This window comes from Hemicordylus capensis, chromosome 1, assembly GCF_027244095.1.
Source record: "Hemicordylus capensis ecotype Gifberg chromosome 1, rHemCap1.1.pri, whole genome shotgun sequence".
Taxonomy (NCBI): domain Eukaryota; kingdom Metazoa; phylum Chordata; class Lepidosauria; order Squamata; family Cordylidae; genus Hemicordylus; species Hemicordylus capensis.
The window spans coordinates 230,549,772-230,567,186 of record NC_069657.1 but is presented as its reverse complement, the minus strand read 5'-3'; the positions used below and the strand labels follow the sequence as shown (position 1 = coordinate 230,567,186).

General features: G+C 42.5%; 1 protein-coding gene across 1 annotated transcript in view; it reads right to left on the bottom strand.

Annotated features, from left to right (window-relative positions):
* The window catches only part of LOC128340317 (transient receptor potential cation channel subfamily M member 8-like), a 151,867-nt gene extending 144,431 nt beyond the window's left edge, over positions 1-7,436 (bottom strand). The window contains exon 1 of the mRNA XM_053285293.1: positions 7,326-7,436. Within this exon, the coding sequence (XP_053141268.1) occupies positions 7,326-7,415 (90 nt within the window). The 5' untranslated portion in view covers positions 7,416-7,436. The remainder of the gene's footprint in view (positions 1-7,325) is intronic.
* Between the last annotated feature and the right edge of the window lie 9,979 nt (positions 7,437-17,415).

Genomic DNA, 17,415 nt, shown 5'->3' with positions numbered 1-17,415 from the left:
GTGGAATCATGGTTTTTCATTAAAAATCTCATTTGCTACCAGAGAATCTAAACTCAACACCTCAGAAACAACAAAGCCCAGTACCCCAATGGGTTAGCAATTCAGGGGGGTGGTTGGCACTACACCACCACTCGCTCAGCACCACACCAGCGCCCCCCAAGTGCAGTTATGGGGCTGCTGAAACCACGATTATTCCCTATGAAGGAAAAGCTTAAAGACACTCAAACTTCCCCAAATCACAAAAAAATCAACCCTTTGACCAAAATCTGGGTGGTGGCAGGCACCCCTTGGGGCACTTCCTCCAAACCCACTGTTTTGCCCCAGCAGACCTCTTTCTGCCCCAAAGGCACACACTTAAAAATCAGCCCTTAGGCCAATTCCATGGGAGTCTGGGTTGTGGCAGGCACCCTTTGGGGCACTTCCACCCAACCCACTGTTCTGCCCAGCAGACCCCTTTCTGCCCAAATCTGCCCCAAAGACACTCCAGATTCAACAATTCCTAAGAAAGCAGCCTTTGGGCCAATTCCATGGGAGTCTGGGTTGTAGCAGGTACCCCTTGGGGCACTCCCACCCAACCCACTGTTCTGCACCAGCAGATCCCTTTCTGCCCCAAAGACACTGCAACTTTGACAATTCCTAAGAAAGCAGCCCTTAGGTCAATTCCATGGGAGACTAGGAGACGCAGCAGGCTGGTCAGCGAGGCTAAGCAAGGGTATAAATCCTGGAGAATGGCAGCTCCCCTGGGAAAGTGGACTCAGTGGTGGGGGATATGGACAAAGGATGATGGAACAGGCAATGAATGGAGCTCTCTCTTCACCCACACATGCAGCAGAAAGGAGGAAATGGTGCCCTACACCAGCATATATATTCCTGGTGCAAACTCAGTTCTTTCCTTACCAATGCAAATCTGAAATTTAAAAATCTGTCTATCGGGATGTCTTCCTGTATCATGTTATCTCCCAAACCTTCCCCCTCTTCATATTCCACTTATATACTTCCCAGTGTGTTAATAATAACCCAGCAAGTGTATGCTTTTTGCTTTAACCAAGCATAATAGCTTGTGCCTCCCATATACCTTGAAAGAGACTTGCAGTGTCCTTACTAGCATTTTGTTTTGTTTTCTGCAAGGGCTTAAATATTTTAAATGTAAACAGGACAGGGCATGTAGAATCTTAATCATTACACACAAAATAATAAAGAGGGAGAAAAGGGGGGGCAAAGCTGTAAGAAGTCTCTCCAGGCACACCCAGCAGCCCCCCAGACAGAGTGGGAAGCTCCGGATATTGTTACTTAGAGTTGACAATGGATTGGCTGCTCTTAGCTTAATCATTTCATTCTCAGCACACAATTGCATCACAATACAGCTCATTTCTCTTAACTAAATATCCATTGCCCAAGGAAATGTCTTCAGAAGCTGTGTCCTTTTTTGCATGTCTTATCTTCTGCTATGCTAATCCTTCTGACAAATACTTAGTCAGTTGCTTGCTGCTTTAGTGTGGAGAGACAAAAAGAAAAATTTGCAATGCAATGCTGATGGAGCTCCAAAGTGTTTTCTGAAGTAAACAAAATTCGGAACAGAGAGGAGGTCATTTCAGTTTGTAAACGAAAATTATCGGAGGTCTAATTCTGGTTTCGATTTGTAGACAAATAATCTGAAATTGCCATTTTCGGGCACAAATCAATTTGTGCCTGAATCAAAATGCTCAATCCTATTACCTGTACCAACAAGTCTGTAAGCTAAGCCTGAGTCCATCCAGCTAGGGCGCTGCAAGAGACAGGAAACTTTTAAAGGTGCTCTTGTATTTTCTTACATTCATGTTCTTTGCAATGGGGTAACCACAATTTTTAAAGTGTGCTGTCCAAATATCATCTGGGGTGCTTTTTGAATTATTCTTTTAACCACTGAGTATTGTTTTGTTTACCTGTAACTAAAAGCTGAGAGATCCTCAGATGGAAGTTGTCTGTAGTATTTTGAATAAAGCTCCCCCCCCTTTATGTTCTTTGCATTTTACAAACCTCTTTGAGTGGAATTTTAACTCAGGAAAGGAGAGGTGGGAAGGGGGTTTCTTTGGTTCAACACACCTCATACGTTCAGCAATTCTACCAGTTTAAGCCTGCATGTGGAAAGTTCTTGTATACTTTTAGGAGAAGCCTTTGCTCAGAAAGCACAGGGGGGATGATTCAGTATTTTTCTTCCCCTCACATGGGCTTGGACTCACATGGGCATGTTGAGGCCCTGGTATTCACTGGAATGAATACCATTCCAGGTATGAGGCCCTGGAATGTTGAAACAGTTTCTAAATGCTCTCTCTGGTTTGGTGGAGCCCATTCACTCCTTGGAGCTTAAGGCAATGAAACAACTCAGATATGGCTAGAGCAACACTGGAGGAAGACCTGTAATGAATCTGACCGAATACAGGCTAGAGCCCGTTTTAGGGACTACTCTGTGGCTGTGGGGGTGGTGAAGAAACTTTTTTTCTCCTCCTCCATTGCATCTTCCCAGGGTAGCTGTTTCATGAGGCAAAGTCACTGCTTCACACAGGCCCCCATGTGACAGGAGAGGAACCATCAGCAGCCTGATGTGACCAGTTTGTTTGTCACTTCATCGATAAAGTTGCTCACATCTGTGACAATTTGGACCAGGATTTTGGCAGTTCCAAGAGACTTGCCTTGGCAACCATCTGGTTTGATTGTGGTGGATTCTTTTCAGTTAGTACAGCTTGAGGAAGTGGACAAGATCTTAGGCAGAGTGCAGGGAACATCATACACTCTGGACCCTTGCCCTTCATGGTTTGCTTCTGCCAGAGAAGGAACAGGTAGGTGGTTGGAGCCAATTATTAATGTGTCACTAAGGGTTCTTGATCTAAGCAGTGCTAAGACCCTCCCTTGATTCCACCAACCTTGATAACTATTGGCTATTTCAAATCTTCCCTTTTAAAGCAAGGTGATAGAGTGTGTGATCAATGGTGCACCTAGTTAGTTAGTTAGTTGTTTATTTACGATCTTATATCAAACGACAATAAAAACAGAATATACTCAGTAAAGAGAAAAAACAAAAACAAAATCTAAAATGTTATCAGATACATAAAATCAAGAACCTTTGACATTAACCGATTGCTGTGCTCTAGCCTCTCTTAGTTTGATCAATGTATAACAGAATTTGGCAACCGCCAAGGATATTGTTGGGTCCCTATCTTCTAATAAACATGTAAGAATTGTCTCCACTGAGTGGCTTTTGAGACCTTTCAGGTACTGGGATAAAAATAAATCTCTTTCATCGGTATAAAGTGGGCAATATAACAGTGAATGCATCAATGTTTCGGGAGCAGATCCGCAAGGGCATAGTCTCTCCTCATAGGGTTTTCTCTCAAATTTTCCTGATAACATCGCTGAGGGTAGAGCATTCAGGCGAGCTCTTGTAAATGCCCAACGAAGTTTTGGTGAATAGATTGTATAAAAATAGGATGCTATGACCCAATCTTTCTTGGTGCTTAGGAGTTGTAGTGGCCTATTTGTAGAGGCCCTTTCCTCCTGGAAGTTTATGTCCCTGAGCCTTTGTTTAACTAGGCATCTTGCCATTGACTCGCCATACTCTAACAGTTGTGCTGGGCAAAAGCCCATCTTCCGGAGTCTCTCCTCAACTGCCTTACACCAACGGGGTTTTGGGGTAGCGGCAAGGAGGTAAGGTATAAGTCCTACTGGGTAAAGGTAAGTCTTGATCCAATACAGGATGATAAGAAGCCAGGCCCTGGTCTCCAATTTCAATAGCCCAGTTTCCAGCCGTATTAAGGAGTTTGGGACGCAACAGTGATCTCAGAACAACAGTGATCTCAGAAAACCCGATTGGACTTTCTCTAAAGCTCGTAGGTCTTTTGGCAGTCTAACCTGAATCCCATATAGCAGCTGAGGTATCACTTTAGCCTGAAAGGCTTTATTTGCTGCCGGAATGTAGCCACCACCTTGTGCCCAGAAAAATTTCCTAATTGCCATAGAAGATCGGGTGGCATTCAATTTAGCGGCACTGGTGTGCATAGAAGTACCCCCATTGAACTGAAACACCACCCCCAGGTATCTGTAAGACTTCACCCGGTCTACTCTGGCTCCACCTATGGACCATCTAAAGATCCGTTGCTTCTTTGCAAATCTCACGATTTTAGTTTTGGTATAGTTAATTTCCAAAAATTCCTCATTGCAGAGCAGACTCAAGCATTCTAGCGCTCTTTTTAGACCAACTCTGGTCTGTGACAATAAGACCGTGTCATCTGCATACATGAGGATAGGTAAACACCTATCCCCTATCTTTGGCGCGTGAGTTTCAACTTGCTGTAGGCGGGTGATTAGGCCGTTTATGTAGAAATTGAAAAGAGCTGGTGCTAATATGCATCCCTGCCGGACCCCCCTTCCTACAGGGATCTCTCTGGATAATTGGCCATTATGGTCGCATTTTACTCTCAGACTCGTATTCTCATAGAGTTTATATATTAGAGTTAGCAATCTCTTGTCAATAGAGGAGTTTGCAAGTTTCTCCCACAGAGCATCCCTGGATATTGAGTCAATGGCACTCTTAAAGTCTATAAAGGCGGCATATAACAGCGCCTTTCTGCCCTCAACATATTTCTCTATTAAGCACTGGAGGACCAAACAATGATCCATCACAGATCTTCCTTTTCTGATCCCCGATTGCTCTTGTTCTAGAATGTTTTCTTTCTCCATCCAATCCAACAGTTTGGAATTTAGATGTTTAGCGTATAGCTTACCAATTACACTTAATAGACTTATTGGTCTGTAATTCGACGGGTCATCCAATGGGCCTTTTTTGTGAATTGGGATGACAATTGCCTGTCCCCAGCCATTGGGCATATTTGTTGTTAGGTCTATGTAAGTGAACATGGAAGCTAAGAGCAGAGCCCACCAGCTAACATTGGCCCTTAAAAAGTCAGGGGGGGATATAATCTTTACCTGGGGATTTGCCTCTCTTTAGCTGTCCAATCAATTCTCCACTTCTTCAGTGGTAACTGGAGGCCATACAGGCAATTCCTCCAGGGAGATGCTGGGCCGAAATGGAGAGGTTAAGTGTAGTTGTGGGGGGGGGGGGCATAGATTTTGGTGAAATGGTTTACCCATCTTTCCTCCGGGACTGAAATTTGTCTAGGGAACAAATTAACCCCGGATACTAAGCGCAAAAAACTGGCTTCATCCTTATTATTAAGGGCCGTTACAAGTTCTAACCATTGTCTTTGTTTCAGGGCCTCCTTTTTGGCTCTAATCAGAGACTTGTAACTTCCCTTATATTGTTTGAATTTCGTGTCTAAGGATAAGGTATTATTTATTTTGTGGTCAGCAGAGAGTTGTAGCAGTACTTTTTTCGCCTATTTACAGTCCTGGTCGAACCAGGGTTTGTTGTAAGATACATGCGAGGCGGCCCTGGCTTGAGTGCCTCTGACCAGTAAAGGGATAAGTAGAGAAATCAAGGCTTCGTAATTAGCAGTCACTTCAGTCTGGGACACCAGCCCCCCTTCGGGGGCGGGTCCTTCGCACCGTTTGATGCAGACTAGGGTTATTTTTTTTTATGCTCCTCCATTCCTGCTTCTGAATAACATCAGTTCGTGAGTCTAGCCTCCAGCTCTGGGGACCACTTAATTCTCTGGGCCAAATCGGAGGATTTCGTCTCTGGGTCATCCCTGCGGTTAGGTGAGGGTTCTATGATCCCCTCATTGGTTAGATGGCAAGTGACCGTCAAAGGGAAATGGTCACTCTCAGGTCTTGGGATAACCTTCAGCAATATTATTTTGTCTATCAGCCCTCTAGATACCATTACATAGTCTATTGTCGAACATTTTGTACCGAGAAAAAAGGTAAATTGGCCAGGGCAGTCTCCTTTGACAGCTCCATTAAGAATATGGAGGTCTAGTTTGTTAGCCAGCTGTACCAGCAGCCTGCCAGTAAAGTTACTGCCCTGGTCTAGCAGAATACGAGTTGAGGCAAGAGGAGAATCTTCTGATGTCAGGTGGGGCATATCCCCCATTCCTGAATCTTCAAGCACATTAATTCTGGCATTACAATCGCCCCTATCATTATTGCTGCCCTCGGATAGTCCATCATCAGCTGTATGAGATATCTTTCAAAATCACCCCAGTGAGATTTACTATGTATTCTAAGACGTAAAATGGGCATATACAGATTAACAAGAATAATTTGTGTTTCATGGTTATTTTGGAGCCCGGAACTGAAGGGCTTCAGACCCACCCATGAGGCCCCCCTCTTAATTTTTTTAAGAATAAAACCTGCTGTTGCCTCACCACACCGATCTTTGCCATCTGTGTGGCCTGGGGGTGGAGGATGAGCTGAGCAGGCCTCCCCCATGGTGGTGGCAGCCCCTTGTCAGAGGAGAAACATGAAAAGGCACAACCAGACGGACAGTGGGAATGTGCACAAAGTGAAGTGCCCTTTATGAACTCTGGCAGGCTCTGTGTGTGTTTGGGCAAATTTTCATAGCCAGGGGTGGGGGGGTCACTCTGAGAAAAGCTGCCAGGCCTCTGGAGAGACCCCCCAGAACATTTTGAGGCCCCCTGGAGACAGGAGGCCATGGACCAGATCCCCAAGGTCCATGGCAAAGATTGCCTCGGTGTGTCGTTCTGTGCAGCTGCAAAGGGTTTTGGATGATATAGATTATCTAGACCCTTTTCAGCCCAGGATTTGGGACTGAATCTGCCTTGGTCACCATGGTGGATGATCTACACCAGGAACTAGATGGGGGGATTGGAGAGTTGGAAACCTGTTGGTTCTGATGGACCTCTCAGTGGCATTTGATACCATCGACCATGGTATCCTTCTTAGATATAGGAACCACGGGTTTTGCATTGGAATGGTTCTAGTCCTTTCTTGGGGGAAGGTTTTTTTTTGTTTTTTTGAGGGTGCTAGGGGACATTTGCTTAACTCCTTGGCCTATGACCTGTGTGTATTGTCTCCGTATTGAGACAATAGCTCAATATTGTCCCCCATACTATTTAACATCTACATGAAACTGCTGGGAGAGGTTTCAAAGCAAAGTATCTTGATCTGATTTTACCAGTTCTCAAATGTTCTCACTGTCAGCTTCAACTTAGCATTCACCCACAGCAAATGTACAGAGTAGACAAGAATGAATCCCAGAATCTCTGATAAACATAAATGGCTGTTATCAACATAAATGGCTGTTATCACCTATATATTTTCTCCCTGCATGTGACAATTATAATTATATGTGACAATTATAATTAACATCAGCTATGAGCTTAGAGTGATTTTTCTAACATGTACAGAAATGGCTTTTACAAATGACTTACAGTTTCACTGTAAGATAGATCTGTGCTACGAGATATACTGGAGTAAAGACTTTTTGAACTCTCCATAGTACCATTTCTTCGGCTTCTCATGATACCTGTGAAGTTGGATGTTGTACCACCTGCCCAAAGGGAGAAGAAGATTAATACCTTTTGCTATCTGAAAGCAATTTTGAGACCTCAAATTTCATTTCTTTGTGTGATTTCATTTCTCACTAATTTCTCATTAAGCCTTGTGTGATTTTATTTCTTATTCATCCATTTTTAAAATATCATGAAAGTGGCCTTCAGAGAAAGTTCTGAAAAACAGTTAGATTCTTTGTACAGTCACCACCAATGATCAGAAATCCCCAACAATTTTTCATACCCAAGGTCCACTCCCCACCCCCCGGCATTGTTCCCAGTGTTCAGCAGACATGCATGGTACCACTATAGCAGAACCAGTAAGGTTCCTGATACATCTAAATATCATCATCAATTTTATTATGGCCATTGGCCATCAGAAATAGGAGTAACAAATATGTCCAATACAACGATCAATAAACAATGCTAAAACACAATAAAACAGAATACAATCACTCATAATAAATTACTTAAAAACAATAAACAGCTCTCGCAATTAAGCACTTAATAGGGACCTTAACCTGATGGCAATGTAGAAAATTTAGCTACAATTGTTGTAATCCCGGGGCTTGAATCCGCAAGACAGTAATATGTATAAAAGAGCTCACACCTTCCAGGAAATTTGAGTAACAGAGGGGAAATAAGTTCTTCTCTAGCATCCCGATATAAAGAGCATTATAGCAATACATGGGTGACAGTTTCCAGGAGGCCAATACCACAAGGGCAGAAAATCATAGCAGAATGATCTTTAGCAAACCTCCATTCCAGAAGAGAAGAGGGTAACACATTAAACCGGGCCTGAGAAAATGAAACCCGAAATTTAGAAAAATGCAACATTGTTAAGTAATTAGTACCTCTATCTCCCCAAGGTGGCAAAATCCCAAAATGTAAAGGGGAGCAAGTCCTATTGGCCGAAGACATAAGTTTCTGCCGTTCAATATCGTGCAACTGGAGAAATAATATTTCCTTCACCATTTATATTCCCAAGTAAGGAGTTCTGAAGGAGAAAGGCCCAGTTGCATAATTTTATTATTTACATATGTTAGCCAAGGGTTGGGATAAGAATCTACCCATAAATATTGGAAAAAAGAAGATTCCTGAATCTCTGAACAGCGTTTACTCCATCTAGCAAAAGTAAGCTCCCAGGCTTTACAGACAATAGAGAAAGACCCAGATTCCAAGCATAGAGCAGAATAAGGCACACACCTAGACACTGCAAAGATTGCTCTTAGAAAAATAGACTGTACTCTCTCCAGTTCATCTGTTACTCCCTGGATCTATAGCGGGGCCCCAAAAAGTAGTTGGGCCACAATCTTAGCACGAAATACCTGGAATGCCATGGGAACAAACTGGCCCCCTTTAGAGTAATAAAATCGCAAAAAGGCACTGAGAGTATTGCGGGCTTTATGAATTGAAGACAGCCTGTGGGTTTTCCAATTTAGATTATATTGAAACAATATGCCTAAATATTTATAGTTGTAAACCTGCTCAATGTGGTTCTGATTTATTACCCATTTATATAATTTCCTTGATTTAGAGAAAACCAGGACCTTTGTTTTTTTGTAGTTAACTATTAGTTTGTTATCATTACAGTAGCTGGCAAAAGCACGCAACAGTCTTTGCAGACCTAATCTGGACTGAGATAGCACAGCTGCGGCATAGAGTAAAATGGGCACTCATTTGTTAGCCAACTTCGGGGCATGGGAATCCACACTCTCCAGAAATGGAGCCAAATCATTAATAAAGAGATTAAACAGTGTCGGGGCCAAGACGCAGCCCTGTCTGACCCCTCGAGTAGAGGGGATAGAATCAGTTAGGGCCCCATTGATAGCATATCTAACCCGTAATGAGGAATTGGAATAAAGCTGCATCATCAAAAATAACAATCTCTTATCTATTGTTGTTTTTTCCAAGTTTAGACCATAATAAATATCTAGAGAATCAAACGCAGATTTTAAATTGATAAAGGCAACAAAAAATTTGCATTTGGGGCCACTAGAGTATTTCTTTGCTAGATGGTGCAGGATCATACAGTGATCGAGAGTAGAGCGGCCTGCTCTAAAGCCTGCTTGTTCAATCCCGAGAATTTGATTTTCTGAAATCCATGCCTCAAGCTTATCCAAAAGATACAGAGCATATAATTTGCCAACCACTGACAACAAACTAATGGGTCGATAATTGGAGATACATCTAAATAAATCATAGCAGTTGAAGTATTTGAGCCACTATTTTATTTGCCGGGCCTTTTCTGTAGCTGCTCCTGGCCTATCGAATGCACTTCTGGCAGATATCCGCAGTTTAGGCTCACTTTCGGCCTTTAAGAGAGCCCTAAAAACTTACTTGTTTGGCCTGGCCTTCCAAGGTTTTTAAATTGTTTTTTTAAAGTACTTTAATTGGTTTTAAATTTAATTGGTTTTTAGCCCTACAAGAAACACTTCTATTGGTACCAGCTTTATTAAATGGACTAATGAAAGAAATCCAACTGTGCTCTTTTGTAATGCAGTTCTCACCTGCTGAACAAAAACAGATCTTGACATACACAGAGTACCATTTATAAGACAATTTGTTTAAAGGCAGCTCAGCTGAAAGAGTGACCAAGAAATAGATCTTGGATTAATAATAATAATAATAATAATAATAATTCGATTTCTATATCGCCCTTCCAAAAATGGCTCAGGGCGGTTTACATAGAGAAATAATAAATAAATAAGATGGCTCCCTGTCCCCAAAGGGTTCACAATCTAAAAGAAACATAAGATACACACCAGCAACAGTCACTGGAAGTACTGTGCTGGGGGTGGACAGGGCCAGTTACTCTCCCCCTGCTAAATAGAGAGAATCACCACGGTAAAAGGTGCCTCTTTGCCAAGTTAGCAGGGAATAACTTCATTTCATTTTTAAAATGTCATGATGAGATAATGCCTGATGGGAAGAGGCTCATTGCTCTTCAGGATAACAAAAGCCCCTGGGGATAGAGTGTGAGAGTGAGGGGCGATGGAGAGAAAGAGAGTGAGAGAGAGATCCTAAGGAGAAGGGGAAACATGTCTGGCTGATGAGCAGTCAGTCAGCTTCCTCCCCAAAGGGACTAGGAGGGGTTCATTTAGGTTCAGCAGGACCCAATCTAAATCTAATCTAAGTCTCTACTCAAGTAAGCAGCTGACCTGAAGTCATAATTGTGGAGGAGTGTGGGGCAGGCTGGGTATACACCTTTCCTTTCCATTCCTTTCCTTTCCTTGAACAGGCATAGAAATCTCCAGAGATCCTTGGGGAGTCCCTTGACACTGCAAAAGCATACTATCAGATCAATTGGCATTTTGAATATATGAAATATGGATTGGGGAATGACTTCATTCCCTTCAGCTCAATCCTGCTTCTCTTGTTTACAAAGAGCTCCTTTATCAGCTGACTCTGATTGTTTTTGACGGTCAGACAATTTCTCCTTTTTCTTCAGCTATCAGCAAAGACCACAAAAACCTCTTTCTGTCTGTCTGTTTCTCTCTCTCTTTCTGCAACCATTTGTACACACCCATAAATGACAGCTCTGAAATGTGTAAGCTAAAATCAGTCTCTAAGATGCTCACAACACCACTCACCAGCTTCCATAAAATGATACCACTGGGTGCCATCACAGTAAATCACTGCTTAGCTTATGCTCAGAGCAGTACAATGGAGAAAACAACGTACATGTCCCTCATCTCCAGCAGTTCCATTTAAGAGAAGGCTCTCACAGGCACACTGCAGTTGCCACCACTGCCAGTCATTTCCAGTCCAGCTGCAGTATTAAAAACTATCACATCCAGTACAATGGTTCTACGACATACTTTCTGCTCAGAAGTCAGTTTTTGATCCACAATGGATTTTGCTTTGGATAATTGCAAAAGTGGTTCTAATTAGCATTCCCATAGCAACAGTCATGTCATTGGGATTTGCTCTATGTTGGGAGTTTGTCACTGAAGAGAGTTCACTGATCCTGCCCCCTCAGTGGCAATGTTTATTTCATTGGATAAACTTGCAAAATGCCTGACATAATAAAAGGCAGAGAGTTTAGTAGGAAGTATGGAAGGAAGAAGGAGAAGAGAAAATTAGCATTGGACTCCGAGACAACTATGCATGTTGTTAGAGGAACAAAAGCTGGAAGAAATCAGACTGTCATCACAGCAGAGAAACAAACAAAAAAGCAATTCTCAATTATTCATATATTTATCCACACCCTACGAGAACTACTGAATTTCAAAAACTTGAGCAATACTTATAGCAAGTTCACACTACACCAATTCCCACATGACAATTTATTGTAGTAAACCAATTTGTAGTGCATACTTTTGAGCCACACTGGAAGAAACACTGAAGAAACAGTGTTTACTGATTCTGGAATACTGGAATTCTGGAAATCTGGAAGAATAAATGTATTTTTGCTCTAACAGAGCCACTCCAAAGTGTGGGGAAGCTCTAAAAAGTATTTACACTCTTTCAAAAAACCGGAGACCGTGGTACAACACAGGGGCTAGCACTGTATGGTGGCAGATGTTAGGCAGGTGTTAACACTACCAGTCTGGTAGTCAGCCCCTGTTACATAGCAAACCTTGGAGAGATTAATAGACTTTTCAAAGCTGCTATGGGACACTTTGACACTTAGACACATACTGTAAGGGTTTCGAGAAGGCATGTAAAATATCTCTTCTATATGTTAATGAAATCTATCTATCTATACACATCAAACAAAAAAGCCCTTTTGATTCTATTTCAGCATGTGAGCTAACATGTCGTTTTAGAACATTTTGAAATAGTAAAACATTTTGAAATTTAGTTTTTACATAAAACAGAGCAATGAATTCTGAGAAAAGCTTATGGACATGGCACACTGAATTCAAGATCACATCCAGAGAAACACATGCTTAAGTTTTTAAATTAAAAAACATACTCATGATGGAGCTCCCATAACACTTCAGTGTGAGATTACTCCTCTATGGGAGGAGATGCACATTTTTTGTTGGCACATCTGATAGAACGACTGGCTAGACTGGCTGATGGATGTAATAGCCTGAACATCCAACACCAGAAAGAACCATGGACAATTGCTTCAGATGTGGACATTGTTCATTCTATGCTCTCAAGGATCAAAATGACCAAGTTCCACATAAATTATTTAAAAGAGGAAATGTATTATAGAGCTGAAAAATGTTTGTGAATGAGAAGTGGAGCAATGCCAAGCTCATGCCATAGCTGTTCACTAGGTATAGGTTCAATTGCATCAGAGTATGCCAGCCGTACTCTGAAAAAAAATAAAAATCTTAGCACTACTTCCTAGGTACGTAAGATGTGCGTGCACACACACACACACACACACAATGTTTGAACTGCCAAATCCTAGAAATTAAACTACACAAAATCCAGATGTCAGTGAATATACTTCATACTTTCAAAATCTGTAGGTGTTTCAAACAAAAAATATGTTATTTTGGCTCCCTGCAGTGTATCTCAGTGTACTGCATTATACTTTACATCATTTATGCATGTATTACAAAGCATAAATTACATAAGGTCTGAACTGTAAAATACTGTCATTAATGAAATCATATTAATAATGATTAGCATTAAAAACAAACAGTGTAGCTTTCAGAACAAGCAAAACAGTCTGTTTATGTTAAAAAGCCCATGGTTTTTATTTTTTACCCTTACTCTCTAACAAAAATGTTACACACAACAGGTTACAAAAGCTTACTAGGTAGAACTTTCAGAAAATACATTAAGCAATAAGGAGCTATCCTTGTCAGCAACATAATGACAGAATTTTAGAAGTAGGAATGTGATTAAGAAAAATCAGCATTTGACATACCAGTTTAATTAGAGCACTCTGCCAAAGCTGCTCAACCTTTGTCTTGGAAAAGTAATGTGTGCAACAAGGGGATAGTGATAGACTTTGAACAACCAAAGCTCCGCCTTTTCATTTGGGTCATTCCACCTTTTGAAAGTGGGAGGAGGTAGGAGGATGTGGGGGTTATAAGGAGTTTGCCACAAATCATGATGATGATAAGTACAGATGGCAGAAGAATATTTATTAAGAATGTTGATAAGAATGGAAAATTATTCTTCTGCTTGCCAACAGTGTTCTGTAGAAAATGGATGTTTGCTATGATTTAATATTTGGTATTTTTCAACAAAATTGCAAAACTCACAGATATATCAGAACATACCCATTAAGTAAAGTGAATATATAAAATATATAATATACCAAAAAAGACTGACATGAAAATATAGGTACCTGCTACTGACTGTCACAGCATCCATAAAAATACAACTAATTATGGAATAAAATGCCATTTCAATTATTAATTCAGACTAATAATGCAAAGGTTGTGATAAATAAACTTTAGTTAACTGTTAAAACTGGATTTGCTCAGTAGGGTTTTTTCCTGTTAAATGGGAGAAAGATTATGCACGCCAAAATACTCATAGGCTCCAATTATCCCTATTAAGCAGAGACTATTTTGTCGCTATTTTAAATTCTTGGGGATGCATTTGTTGCCCTGCCTGCCGTGGCTGCATCCCCATATCTCCACAACCAGATTCTTGGCTCCTTCCATAGGAGCCCATAGATGGCCTGAGTCTACTACAGTGAGATGCTACACTGTTGCCTCTGTTTCTAGATAAGCACGTCTGGTCGTGGGAAAGTGATTAGTCAATGGGAAGGATTTTAGAACATTCAGATTTTAGAACATGCATTCATGTTCTAAAGTCATTCAGATTTTAGAACATTCTTCATACCCTTAGATCAATAACATAATTGCAACAGATTGGGAAATCCCATTTTAGTTATTAAGCTGCTGAGCTGCTAGATCTTTTCAGGTATAGAGGAGATTATTGAGCAATGAGGGAGTGATTTCCAGAATCTCATGCAAATAATTTTCCAATAGGGGTGTGCATGGAACCGGCTGGTCCAGTTTGGTTTGAGTCCAGACTGGACTTGAACCTGACCAGCCAAGTTCAGTCCAGCCTCCATTGAACCCTGCTCTAGTCCATTCCGGTCTGGGGGCGGTTCGTGAATTTATTTTATTTTTTTAAAAAAATAAGTGAAATACACCTCTAGCCCTTACAGGGCTTCCTGTAGGCTGCGGGGGGTGGGGTCCACAAAAGTTCCCCATCTCCCCTCTGGCCTCTTAAATCACTGCCATGGCCTGGAAAAATGCTTCATTTTGCCCCATTCGAGCCTCTGTATGTGCGCACGGTGGCCATTTTGACCACTGCTGTGCATGCGTAAATGGCCTCTGTGTGGCCTTGCATGACCCAGGGCCTCACAGAGGTCATTTGCGCATGCACAGTGGCCATTTTGGAAAAAATAAAATGGCCACCGTGCATGCGCAAATGACCTCTGTGAGGCCCTGGGTCATGCCAGGCCACACAGAGGCCATTTATGCATGTGCGGCAGCCGAAATGGCCACCACGTGCACTTACGGAGGCCCGAGCAGGCCGAAATGAAGCATTTTCCCGGGGCCACGGTGGTGATTTAAGAGGCTGGTGGGGAAGGGGGAACCTTCATGGACCCCCACCCCCACAGCCTACAGGAAGCCTCCTGAAGGGGCTAGAGGTATTTTTCATTTATTTTTTAATTTTTTTAAAAAATTGAAAAAATTCATGGACTTGTCCAAAGTTCAGTTCCAGTCCGGACAGAACTGGGGTGGGGTTCAGTTCAATCCCGAACACCCGAACCTCCGGACCAAACCCCTGAACCTCCAAACATCTGGACCGGTCCACACATCCCTAAACCTTTCAACATGCAACTTAATATATTCCGATTCCACATATTTCTTTCCCCTCCCCACCCGCCTCTGTCTCTAAAGCAGAGGTCATGCTCAGCCGCCCAGCACAGGTCACAGTCACTTTCGGCCACCAGAGACCACACCACTCGGGACCAACTAAAGAGGATTTGGGGGCCCCCAGGGGGTGTGGAGGCCCTGGACTTCGGCCGGACATCTCTGCCTACATCTGCGCACCATAGAGACTATTGTACACTTGCACCCCCTTTTCCCTGAAGATATCTCAGTGTACCCTGGGTAGCAGACTCTGTCCATCTGTGGACATATTGGCTTCCCTCAGAGCTAGAAGCCCTTCTGATTTGGTTCCCTTCCTGCAACTAAATGTCTTCCCCAAAAGGAAGTTAGCATCTTTGTGAACTTTGTACTCTAGTTCCATAGATCTAGAATATCATGCCTCTGTCTCTAACCTGCTTCTTCACCTGTAATGCCTTCACCTGTAATACCCTCTTCACCTCTCGCCCTCAGTGCTTAACTCCTGAATATATACTGGAGGTAATTTGGTGCCATTAGGAGAGAGTATGATAGAACAGAAAGTCTTCTTTGGCTGTGTGTGGAGGAACAGCTATCCCGCTAGCATGGGTGACAGGTCCCACCGCTAGCACCACATTCTCTAGTGCAGCACTAGAGGTACAGCCCTCTATTCCTCCTAACTGTCTTACCACTGCCACCAAGTGGACTTTTGGTATGGCTGGATCCTCTACAGTAGCTCTTCACATTTATCAAAAATTAGAAAAACCAAAAACAAACCTCAGTAATGTGGAAGGCTTATAGGCATTGAATGGAGACAAATCAACAGGCTTCTAATTTTTTTATAACAAGAACATTTCCTTTAGGGGAAAAATTTGTTCAATTAAAACATTTCTTTTACAGAAAAAAAATACAAATTCAAAACAGTTACTTACAAAGCAGGTCAGGGAAAATAAAAACTGGGATTTATTATCTGACTCTCTACTGGTCCCTACTGGTCCTCTTTGCTTTCTTATCAGCTTTAGGCTTGCTGGGTGGTACTGATTACAGCACAGGTCTGGGGCTCAATCCAGCCTGGCTCTTCTTTTTCTTCTTAGTGATTTCAGCTGAGTTTCCCCCTCCAGCAGATTGACTTCTAGGATTCTCTGAAGCTATTCTCACAACCAGGAGAAATCAGGATAAGGGAGCCTAGCCCGATTTCTCCTGGTCATCTGCTGTCACTGGAGCTGTGCGGCTCCCGGCAGCAAACTGCCAAAAGTACCCCTCCCCTTAAACGAGGTTAGCAGAGCGAGCGCTCCGCTAACCCCATTTGGTTGATGATATGCTGCTGTGGTGCGGCTCTGCAGCATGGCAACACATGAGGAGATCCCCGCCTGGAGGCTAAAACATGCCTCCCAACCCCAGGGGTCTTTCCAGAAAGTCCCACGCACTCGTGCGGGGCATCCTGGAACTTCCGGGGGCCGCCTTGCCCCCGAATCCCTGCCAGCTCTGTGACGGAGCCAGCAATTGTCTGGGTGGCTGATCTGGCCCCCCAGGGATGGCTCCCTGCCTGTGTGCACGCCCTGCACTAACCCGAACGGCACTTCACACTGATCATGAGAAGTGTCTCACTGTCGTCTTCAACCTTCAGCTCTGATTCTCTCCAGTCTCTTGCTTCCAAGACTCTCTCCAGCTTGGCTTCTCCTTCCAGGACTCTCTCTCTTAGGACTCTGTTGACTTCCCTCCATTTCTTGAAATCTCCTTTCCCTCCAAAAATCAAATGTCAAAATGCTAAATCAAAAGTAAAATGACAGAAAACCAAGAATGAACTTTTGACCCTCCATCCTCCTCCATGCACAGGGATTTGCAAGCACAGAAATCCTATTTACAATACTGCAGAGTTTTTATGAATATAATATCACAATTCATTTTTCAGGGCTTATTTATGAGAAGAGGTTTGAGACTATTAATACAATACAATACAGGGGCTTATTTACAGAAACCCAAGAGGTCTAGGCTTCATTCCTTCACAGGTTGATCATAATGACTGATCTCCGACAACTTTTAAGAAATTTTTTAAGAAATATAAGCACTAGTTTTTGGTTGGTTGTTTGGCTGTCATGTTCCTGTTCTGGAGCTGTTGTAACGTTCCTTGTTCCTGGAAGTTGAAGTTGGTATTCTTAGCTCCCCTCCCCTATAAGCCAGGTAGA